Below are 12303 nucleotides of genomic sequence, written 5' to 3' on the forward strand. Positions count from 1 at the left end.
ATTAAATTTTTCATAAAAGTCCAACTTTTTTAAAATTTTAGAATTCTCAAAAAATCTTTAAAATTTTTTCTCAAATCTTTTTTTCGAGTTTTCAAAAACTTATGAAGTTTTACGATACCATGCACCACGATAATTGAATCATTCGAATCGGTTGATTCGTGTTCTCAAAATCGTGAACGAAAATTTGTATCCAACATACACACACATATATACTACATACACAGATACACTTTTTCAAAAACTTCAGAACTTAAAACTTCGAAAAATATAAAATTAGCAAATCGGATTTTCTGTCAAAAACATAAACTTCTCCTTCATTGATGGGAATACAGGCTGATTAGTTTTTGGCAAAGGCAGGTCCAGTCGTTTCGGAGTTTCAATAAAAAGTAATAAAAAAAATCCATTTGGCGGTCAAAAATGATTATTATATATAATATAAATATATGCATATCAAATTTTCAGATATTTTAATAATATGCACAAATTATGTGTACATTTTTATGGTACACAGCGGGATTGCTTTGAATAAAAGTTTCAAAATGTAAAAAAAAAGAATTTCAACCAAGTCAATTCTTTTCCAAAATTTTAAAATTCTCAAAAATCTGTTTTTTTACAGTTTACAAAAATTTATAAAGCTTTCTTAAAAATTTCAATTTTTGGTACGGCAATTTGCCTTAAAGCACAATGCCATTCACCACTAGTTGAATCATTCGAATAGGTTGAAATCGTGGACAAAAAATTGTCCACATATATCCTACATACACACACTTTTTCCAAATTTGATCTAATTCGATTGAGAATTATTATTTTTTTTTAACTATTGATTATATACGTTTCGACACTGCATGTGTGTCATCATTCGGAACGTTAGACGCATGCTGAAAATATTATACAAAGTTAATAGTAAAGGAAAATATTATACAAAGTTGAAGTAAGAAGATATGACAAATGAAAACATCAAACAGAAAAACAACAAGACTTTTTGATACATGTTGAATGAAATACTTTCTGTTGAAGTTCTTTCATTTGTTTTCAATATTTAGATTAATTGATTTTATTATATTTTAATAGCTCATGATTTTTATTTTTAATATAGTTATTACTGTTTTATTTTCATTTGCTTTTATTATTGCATTATCCATCCTTGGTTCAATCGGCAAGGATCTTCCGAAAATCGATCCTGGATCTACATTTGTAAACCCATCCGTTTTGCAGAATAACTTGAAACGTCGAGAAGACATAAAATTAGCAAATAGGATTTTCTGTTAAAAACGTAAACTTCTCCTTCGGGAAGTAAATAATTTATCAGGTGCAATGAGAATACCAAATCTTCAACCTCCTCTTATTGGTGACATGTTATGTTATCCGAGAATAAGCCTACAAATCTCAAAATATCTAAATTAGCAAAAATGCGACATGTCGCCGGACATAAATGCGCTCGTTAAGTTTTTTTCCTTAAAAATTCGATGTCGTCCGTTTTTGGCACCGCTCCAAATCTGTTTTGCTCGTAGTTAGTGTCGTTAGTCGTTACACTCTGATATAAGATACTTTTAAGATTGAATCGTTAAGATTCAAGTCAAGAGAGTTAAGAGCCCAAGTTGCTCTTTTGCGTTCGCTTCCGCGTAAAAGAGGTGCATTGCACTCTTACCAGATATATATAATTCCTCGATATATGTTAGAGGAGGATTATAGACAAGGAGTTGGAAGAATAATAATAATCAATCGGTGAAATTCCATTTTCGGATTCACAATCTAGTTTTTGGGCAACCTGATATCAAGCAGTAGTGGTATTCATTTTCACTTGCAAATATAGATGCAAGTGGGAATAGCTCTTTCCGCATTTTGGTGCAATTAGTTTGAATATCATCACTATTAGAGATGGGTTGCTAATGTACAAGATGGCATTTAAGTAAAAATAAATACATCATATAACAATTTTGAACAATGTTTATTAGTAATATGATAACACTCGTGATGCACACATTTATTAGTGTCAACCATTATACACATTTATATAATGATAAATTATAAATTATATATTTATAATAGCAATAAAAATATGTATAATATTTAAAAACAATAATGTAATTAAAGTCATACTTCAAATATAACATGATCGGTTTGTCATTGTAATTAGCATTTAGGACTTGAACCTTCATTAGAGAAATGAAGTAATTGCTGATTAATAAATTCTATAATATTCGTTCACACAGTGGATTATGTTAAACAACCCCTAAACAAATAATGTTTTTTAATGTAATTGTGTTTGAAGAACTTCATGTGATTAAAATTAACATACATTCATTGACTGCTTGTATTTTTTTACTTTTTCGCTGGCGATATAATCTCATTCTTTGAACATCTGTAACATCTGTTTTGCCTAAAAAATATTTTCCATTTTAATAACTTAAAGATTTATAGAAACCACGAATAATATAAAAATAATTTCTAATCAATAAACTTACTAATTATTAATCTTATTTAATCTATATTTTCAAGGAACAGTGTAAAATATTCTTTTGATTCAGGCATTTTTCATTAAATCAAGATTTGTACCAGGATGTAACATTAAAATGTTTATTTATCTACGACGATTTACTTGTTGATATCGGTACGCATATAACGTTGATGCCAGTACGCATACAACCACAGATCTCTATTCACATACTCGACGACTAATCACAATCGACCCGCATAGGAATGATATCATCGAGAGCGAATGACGAAACATTGGCACTTGACTCTTATCTTATCTTATCTGCTGTAACGCACTTCCATTGTATTTGTACGGATTTACACCCTATTCGCGCCTACAGAAGTTTTATTTCAAAAAATTCAACTCGAATTAGGAAAGCATAGTGATAGATATCCTGTTGTGCTTATGGCCATTTTCAGCCTGAAGCATATTTTATTTTTATATCGTACTGCTTGATATCAGGTTGTCCAGAGCTTGGTTCACAGACTTGAGTTTTTCCATTTTACTTTATTCGTTTAAAAGTAAATCCAGCTGCCAAACTATTATTAAATCTGTCGTAAAGTGCATCTCTCGTCTTTATGGATTCTAGAGCTCCGTTAGTATGCTATCAGCTAGTATTGCATAAAGTCGAATTTATATTGGGGCCCCATTTAGGAATTAAACCATCTGTACATTTCCAGAACCATCAGGCATATTTATTATGATTTATTAGAGACTTCTGGGGTCAAAAAATATTTAATTCAAAATATATTTTTAGAAGATATTCATCAAAAAAATATTTTTATTTTTGGAAGAATTGAACTAGTGGTGGTATCACATTGTACGCCAGACCAAAGAAATAGATGATGAATAGTTACAATAATTAATGAATGAACATTTTAAATGAGAACGATTTAAAAATCTTGGAATTTCGAAATTATTTGAAAACAGAAAAAATCTGAGAATTTTTAAAACCATTGAATATTTTGTAAAATTAGATTTTTTTGAAAATGAATTTTTTTAAAACTAAAATTTTATATTTTTTAAATAATAAATATAAATTTATTTAATTTATATAATATTTCTTGAGAGTTTTGAAATATTCGATATTGTTTGAAAACTTTGTAGATTTTAGATAATTTGAATTTTGAAATTGTTTTGAAAATCTTATCATTATTTTTAAATTTTGAAAGGATTTAAAAAATCCTTAATATTTTTAATAAGCTTCTTCATTAATAATCATTAATAAAAATAGTTTAATGATTTTGCGCTAATAATAATCAAAGTACTAAATTCTGAAAATCTTACGAAATATTAGATTGTGTAAAAAAAATTAAGAGGGATTAAAGAGTTTCAATATCTTAGTTAAAATCTATTTGTAATATCCATTTCAAATAAAAGTTACACTAATATTACCTAAAGAGACCAATAGTAATTTTCTAACAACTTAATTATTTAAGTTTGGTGTTTTGTGATCAAAGAAAGAAGTGAATTTTGAACATATAAGATGCGGACAACTGATTATATAATAATTAATTAATAAATATTTTGAAATATAGAAATAAACAGTTTTATTTAAAAAAATGTCGTTAAAAGTTAGTGGTGCTTTATATCGTAGCAAAAAGAAACCAGATGGAGTACTCCATGGTGGTAGACTTGAGGCAAGTCGAAAAATGATTTTAAAATTTTTAATGATTTAAATATATATATATATATATATATATTAGGGTGGTCCTTAAAATGGTCATTTTCGAATTTCCTTGCTCCCAGGGGCTCAAATGGTTCCAAATAGATAAAAAACAATTTTCTGAAAGTTTTAGCTCTTAATATTAACGTTTAGATGGAGCGCAATTCAATCAAAGTTTTGTATGGAAATAGCATGGAAATTTTTTTAAAAAAATTAAAAATGTTTTTTAGATGTAATTTAGCGAACAAATGAATGAATAAAACTCATTCATTTGGCGCTAAGTTATACCTAAAACATTTTTTTTAATTTTTCAAAAAATTTTCCATGCTCTTTCTATACAAACTTTGATTGAATTGCGCTCTATCTAAATGTTAATATTAAGAGCTAAAACTTCCAGGGAATTGTTTTTTATCAATTTGGAACCATTTGAGCCCCTGGGAGCAAGAAAATTCGAAAATGACCCTTTTAAGGACCACCCTAATATATATATATATATATATATATATATATATATATATATATATATATATATATATGTGTGTGTATTTATATAAAGCTAATGTCAAAATCATTCCAATTATTTATCGATTTATAACATCGAACTATTGATTAATTTTGACATACTATAAAAAATCTACTCTCAAATGTTTTCATTTCATACAAAGAAAATAAAAATTATTTGTGACATATTCATATACCTATAAATAAATCTACAATCCATCGAATACAAAGAGACAGTCAAAGATATGGTCATAAAAGTAATAATATCTTTTACTGAAGTCGTGAAATACAATTAAGAATTCATTAATTTAATATTACTAATTATGTCTATTTTGTTTTCCAGAGAAGACTTCAGAAAGAGTTGATGGCGCTGATGAGGGAGCCCCCGCCCGGTGTCACCGTGGACGGGGACCAGGCAGGGCAGAATTTACAACAGTAATTAATTAATTATTACTAACTAATTAGTTTTAGAATTTTATACCTAAGATTATTAGAAACTTGTTAACTTTTGTGATTCGCGTTGGTGAATTGTTTTCTCATCTAAAGATACATTCATTATTTAACCGAACAGAGTTAAGGGGGTCTTCCTATGTGACGGCCTGTTTTTTAGGGATATTTTAGGATTTTTTTTCTACGACCAGTAAATATTTAGAGCTTCAAGTTTTTTATCATTTATTAACACATATTTGGACAGTATAAATATAAAATTTCAGCTAAAAATATTCAGTCAAACTAGAGTTACAGCGCTCTGAACACCCCCGCCTCGAAAAAAAGAGCTCCCACTTCCTTCACGATTCCGGCTGATCGGCTTATCTGAAAAAAAAAATTTAATTTGTAGGCGTTTTAATTTGTAGGCTTAAAAGCACGGAATGACCTATTATCAAATGAATATAAAAAAAATTGGATTTTTGATAGGCATTTGAAATAAAAGTTGCAAATTAGGCGTTTTTTTGTTTTTTGCTATAAAAAAATCGAAGTTTAAATATATTGAGTGTGCCCTGTGAATTTCAAGTAATTCGGTCCAGCCGTTTCTGAGATACAATGGAGACAAGTTTGAAAAACACAGTTTTGAGAAAAACACGTTTAAAGTTTCTAACTGCCAACTCAGCGCTCCGAACCGCTCTTTCTTTTACCTGCTGTATCTTTAAAACGACTTCAAATTTTCTAAAATCGCTTTACTACCGTATTCTAGACATGTTAAGGGAGCAATTTATGAAAAAAAAATCGATTTTTTCAACCCATCACATAGGAAGACCCCCTTAACTTTTGCGATTCGCATTGGTGAATTGTTTTCTCATCTAAAGATACATTAATTAACCAAACAGAGTTAAATGATTAAGTTTATGAATCGGGTGTTGTTATTATTAAAATTCGGTAAAATCTTATATTCGGTTGCTAACACAGTCGCATAAACATTACTTCAATTTTAATTGTTTCCGCACTCCATAGAGGCGCCACTAAATGTAGCACGAAAATTTACCACTAGGTTTAATTCTAAGTTAAGATTTGTATAAAGACATAGAAAAGATAAACCTGATTAATTTGAATAATTGAAATGAGAACAAATTATACACGTATAAAATATATTTTCAACAAAATCACAAATATGTTTTTTTGTACGGAAGATCTTTTTTTTCACTTATTTTCAAATACCAATAGATCAACTGAATCAAATATTTTTATGAGGATCAGCCAGATCGTTTTTTTTGTTTTTTTTTACAATTACTTTAATATATAATATTACTTAAGTAATATCAGAAATTTTTATTCCAGGTGGGTTGTGAATATGGATGGTGTGGAAGGCACTCTGTATGAAGGAGAACATTTTCAGTTGCAATTTAAGTTTACGAATAAATATCCATTCGATTCACCAGAGGTAATAACAATATATATATACATATATATATATATATATATATATAAATTTATAAATTTATAATTGTTGGTTTTTATATATTTTTTGATTCGCCTCACTTGAGAAAAATATATTTGTCAGTACATGATTTTATTCGCTTGAACACGCAAAAATATTTCTCAAAAATTACAATTAAAATAATTAATGTTTATATCACTCTGTTGAGTTGTTCATTAATACAGATTAGTTATAAAAACAAAATAATAATTATATTTAATAAATTTAGCCAATCTTCATAGAAATTTCGTTAGAGACATAGAATTTTTTTGATTAATTTTACAAAACTGGTTGAGGCACTGGGTAACTTTTAGAAAATCTTGGTACCAAACAATCAAACTATTCTGTTTGCAATCAATTGATCTATTGCCTACTTAAGTCTTGCTATAAACTCTCGAGAGAACAATATTTAACTCTCGGTACATCACTAATCAGACTAATTATAATGATCTAAAAATGAAGACTATTTGTGAAATATACCAGGATAATAAGATATCGAAGCAGATTGGAGATATATTTAAAACAGACTTTAAAGGACATCCTGCAACTACAACTACAACAAAATACAAGACTTACAAAGAAATGGTCTCTTGATAATACCAATCAATAATTTATTTTGTTCTTAACAAGTTTGGCATCACTGTAATTATCAATTGAATTTATATAAATATTTATCTATAAAAATGGCTATTTCAAAAATATATATATATATTAAGCAGCTTTTAAGCAAGGTGACTATACATCCCGGTTTGGCAGTATGGGTTTAAATCGAATCTTCTAAAATTACAGTTACGAAATAAAACAAAATATACAACGAATATGCTTATATGAAATAATGCGTTATGAATGATAAAATTGCTAAGGGCCTCTCACATAAATAAATTAGAACTTTCATATTTAATTTTATGAAAATTAAGAAAACTTATGAAAACGAATAAAAAAGCGCTGTTTTTTTTAAATCAATTATGAAGAAAATTAAATTTTTATAATGTTTCAAGAGCGAATCAAAGATAGATGTAAAAATATAAGATATTATATAATATAGATAAAAAAATATAATCGAGATAAAATATAAGATATAATTATATCATAGATAAAAAAGGGTGAAACATATAATCGAGGAATACAGTTTTTACTTAAGGGTTCACAATTATATTAAAAAAAATGTAAAAAACTGTTTTTAGTGCATCCTTCAATTTCATTTCTTATTAAGAGACTCCGCCGTCCCGTTCCGAAATAGATTTATTATCATTATTAGAATATTATTTGAATTTGCCGTCCATGTATTGACTTTAAAAAATATGGTTACCTTAGCTTAAGTATGAAATTACTGTGTACAACGAAACCTTCTAAAAAATATAATTTTTTAACGACCCAAAAATGATTCCAAATATTCATCTTCCTATTTTTTAACTCGTCTATTATTTTTATCGATCCCATTGTTATTATCATTTTCTATCTAGGTGACTTTCATCGGCCAGAACATACCGGTACACCCACACGTTTATTCGAATGGGCACATCTGCCTATCGATTCTAACTGATGACTGGTCGCCTGCACTGTCCGTCCAGGCCGTCTGCCTCAGCATTGCATCGATGCTGAGCTCGTGCAAAGAGAAGAAGCGACCACCAGATAACTCGTTTTACGTTAAGACGTGCAATAAGAATCCTAAGAAGACTAAGTGGTGGTACCATGGTAAGTGATAAATGGACCATTGATAAAATTGGCAATTGGTTATTAGTCCAGTCATTTGGTCTGGGAATTCTGAAAATTTGTAATCTTATAGATTTCGAGGTGCTCTTTACGAAAATCAACTTTGCCACCTCAAATTTGAACGGCAAGTTGTCGCCATATTGGAAAAATGGCGTCAAAAAACAGCTTTTTAAAATATCTCCTTTCTGGCTCATTCTACGATAAAAGTATCTATGTACGAACTAAACTAGATAAAATTTCCTACAATTCTTTAGAAATCCGTTTTTTTGTAAAATTGATAGTTTGAGAGTACGGCCGCCTCAAAGTCTTTGCTGCTCTCACCGTAGTATCAAATCTCTCCATATATGACAGCACTTCGAACTTGACCACATTCTTTCTAATAAATAAATATTTTCAATGTTAAATTAAGCGAATAAGATCTAGAAATAAAATAATTCAAATATTTTTCTGTTTTTTTGCTGATTTTTTAACACTTCAAGCTACTTACTTATAGCTACTTTGCCATTGAAGTGTTAAAAAATCAGCCAAAAAACAGAAAAATATTTGAATAATTTTATTTCTAGATCTTATTCGCCCAATTGAAAATATTTATTTATTAGAGAGAATGTGGTCAAGTTCAAAGTGCTGTCATATATGGAGAGATTTGATACTACGGCGAGAGCAGCAAAGACTTTGAGGCGGCCGTACTCTCAAACTATCAATTTTACACAAAAACGGTTTTCTAAAAAATTGTAGGAAATTTTATCTAGTTTAGTTCGTACATAGATACTTTTATCGTAGAATGAGCCAGAAAGGAGATATTTTAAAAAAGCTGTTTTTTGACGCCATTTTTCCAATATGGCGGTAACTTGCCGTTCAAATTTGAGGTGGCAAAGTTGATTTTCGTAAAGAGCACCTCGAAATCTATAAGATTACAAATTTTCAGAATTCCCGGAGTACTGTACCGGCAACAGCCTTTTTTTGCACCAAATGACTGGACTATATATGTTATATTTTGTTTTTTCAGATGACTCGGTTTAATCCAAGATGAGAGTATTGGATCGACTTGTTTGTGAGCAGAGTATATTTTGAAAATATATCAATGTATTAGGCTATGTAAAAGTGATTAAGTTTTGTATAATTAGTAATAGTTAATAAATTAATTACGAGATATAGTAACCTCAGATAATAGAAGTGAAATAATGTTATTTAAATGGTATATCATGCATTGCTGATATATTATTAATGTGAAATTATTTTTTCTTTTAATTTTTATGGTTTTCATAAAATTTTTGTATCTATCTTTAGCATTGCTCAAATTATTGAAAATTTAAATTTATTCTTTAGCTATTGAAAATTTAAATTTATTCAATCTTATAGCACAATATATTCTAAATTGAATTTTATAATTACACCTGAATAATTTCTGGATATTTCTAAATCATATAGAAGCCTCGGACAATATTTAATATCAAACGAGAGAAAATGTTTTGTCTCTATAAAACGTCTATCAATTTATGCTGTTTATTTAATAATGCAATTGTAATAGATAAACTATAGTTTTGATTGAATGGAATTCCATAAATAGTTTTTATGTAAATATATATATATATATATATATATATATATAAATATATATATATATATATATATATATATATATATATATATGAAAATAATTTCCTGTCCATTCGTTGAATGAAAATAAAGAGTTGGAAAAAAACGTTCAATCAAGTATACGTTTCGACACTTGATGTTGCCATCATTCAGCAATTCAACCAGAACAAATAAATGATGACACACACCAAGTGTCGAAACGTATAATTAAGAAAGAATGTTTTTCTTTTAACACTCTTTTCTTATTCAACGAATGGGCTGTTATTTATTTTCAAATATGTTCCTCATTTCATTATTAGATTTTTCTGTCAAAAACAATTTTAATCACGACGTTTCGGATCAAGATATGTTTCTTCATTAGGATTTCCTGTAAAAAAACATTTTAATTACGACGTTTCGGAACTAGATACGTTCCATCTACGTGTTTTTTGTGTCGAAAACATTTTTTTATGAAATAACAACATCGTTGATGATGATTATAGGATATTAAAAAACTTAGAAATGGATTGTGAACCTCTTTTTAAAAAATTAAAAAAAAATTGGAGAAGATTAGAAATTAATAATATTATTTTCTACACATTTTTTTTCTTTTTGAAATAAAGGCCATTATACAATCATTTTCTCTATAAGTTTTTTAATATTCTGTAATAATATTAATTATCATCAATTTTATTTTGTCGTAAAAAAATATTTCGACAAAAAAACCTGATGATGGAACACATCTAGTTCCGAAACGTCGTAATTTAACAACTATACAAAGCACATTTATTTTATTTATTGAATAAATTGCTTAGAAATTATATATATATATATAAATATATCAATGTCTAATAACAAAATATGATTTTTTTCTATATAACAATATAAAAACTATTTATGAAAAGTTTATTATTAGTACTTAAGGCATAAAAAATAGATATAATGAATATTGAAGTCAAAAATAATATTATTAGTTTTTTTTTTGTTAAAGTTTTGTTTGCAACGAGTTAATCGAATCTTGTTGTGAAAAAAAAAACTTTAATTTTAATAATTCGATTAATTTGATCTGAAAACATATATATATATATATATATATATATATATATATATATATATGTATATATAAATTGCATTACCATCAGTTGTACCCAACAATTATTATTTGGGTTGTACATTTTTATTTCTTTAATTATATTTAACTTAGCTAATTAACGTAATCAATTATATAAAATAGGAAATAATGAGTGTATATCAATTGAAGATCTTAAAGAGCCTTATACTAGCATTTATCGATAAATCACTACTTCTTAATTACGAGATGCCTCTTTGAATAAAAACAAATTATAACAAACACCAGGCGATAGGAAAAAATCAAAGTTTTATTCGATTGAAATTGGATGAATATCTGGTCTGTGAGATAAATAAAGAAATAATATTTTGTGTACTTAAATATGTTGCAATTAAAGCTCATTTCATTGATGCTTAGTTATATAATTTTTTGTTTCTTTTGGGATATAGTATTATAATTCAATTCAAATAATTATAAAAATAATATTGCACATAAAGGGCATTATCAATTTTGATATTCTCTCTCGAGATAATCACTGCTCAAAATTTTTTAAATTTAGTCACATATGTAATTCTTATAACGAATTAAATTTTTATTTACATTTAATGTATTATTAATGTAGTTTTAATTAATCCCTTTCTTAATTTTTATTCTTTCGTGATATATGAACGTCTTGTAAGACATTTTAGGTTGTATTTGTGTAGGACGATGAGGATGAAATATTTCTGTGTATTTGTATAGTATTAAAATGTATTTATATAATTCTAGTTTGTAGCTTCAGATTGATTGTATAAAATCGTTGTACGAATAGAATGATTATAATTAAATCATTTTATTTTATTCGTGCATCAACTGAATATTGTCAATATAACTTGGCCTCAAGTAAATGTCCTATATGTAAGCATTTAAATTGTTAACACTTATATGCATAACTTTTTTATTTGGCACTAGGTATTAAATGAATTAAAAAATAGATGTAAGGTTATATCAATGAAATCACTATAAAAATATGTAATATTAATAATGATTTTCTGTTGAGCCTTATATGATGAGCAATAAAAGAGCAAGTTATAGTTCAGTTAATTGTTGCATTTTAATAAAAAAAATATTTCAGTGTATGGAGAATTTAGTAAGTAAAATGAAATTTAGTAAGTATAAGAGATATTTGTTGTCAAAGGATTATTTTAGTTTGTATACAAAAAATCATTTGCCATCAATGATTTATTTGTAATTTACCGTTAGAACTCAACCGTCAACAAAGAGCATCTAATAAGAATCCTTCTGTGTCAGTATATAAAAATTTCAATAGACGTCAAAATAGAATCTTGTTAGAAACTAATAGAAAAATTAAGGAAACTTTTTCTAGGACTTTTTTAAAGGCAAAATTTGCC

The 12303-nt window shown here is 27.3% G+C and overlaps 1 protein-coding gene across 1 annotated transcript; it reads left to right on the forward strand.

The window, feature by feature from the left end:
* The first annotated feature begins 4038 nt into the window (after window positions 1-4038).
* LOC113386573 (ubiquitin-conjugating enzyme E2 W-like) lies at window positions 4039-9439 on the forward strand. Its single transcript, XM_026624347.1, has 5 exons — window positions 4039-4116; window positions 4966-5078; window positions 6417-6519; window positions 8019-8250; window positions 9275-9439. The coding sequence occupies exons 1-5, from the start codon at window positions 4039-4041 to the stop codon at window positions 9286-9288; spliced, it is 540 nt and encodes a 179-aa protein (XP_026480132.1). The 3' UTR covers window positions 9289-9439.
* Window positions 9440-12303: the final 2864 nt, after the last annotated feature.

This window comes from Ctenocephalides felis, unplaced genomic scaffold (genome assembly GCF_003426905.1).
Source record: "Ctenocephalides felis isolate EL2017-DRISC unplaced genomic scaffold, ASM342690v1 CF-g0.4_SCAFFOLD_03571, whole genome shotgun sequence".
Classification (NCBI taxonomy): domain Eukaryota; kingdom Metazoa; phylum Arthropoda; class Insecta; order Siphonaptera; family Pulicidae; genus Ctenocephalides; species Ctenocephalides felis.

Coding starts and splice junctions, on each gene's coding strand:
- LOC113386573 (XM_026624347.1), top strand. CDS start 4,039: ATGTCGTTAAAAGTTAGTGGTGCTTTATATCGTAGCAAAAAGAAACCA. Junction 4,117..4,965: donor TCCATGGTGGTAGACTTGAG/GCAAGTCGAAAA, acceptor AATATTACTAAT/TATGTCTATTTTGTTTTCCA. Junction 5,079..6,416: donor GCAGGGCAGAATTTACAACA/GTAATTAATTAA, acceptor TTTTTATTCCAG/GTGGGTTGTGAATATGGATG.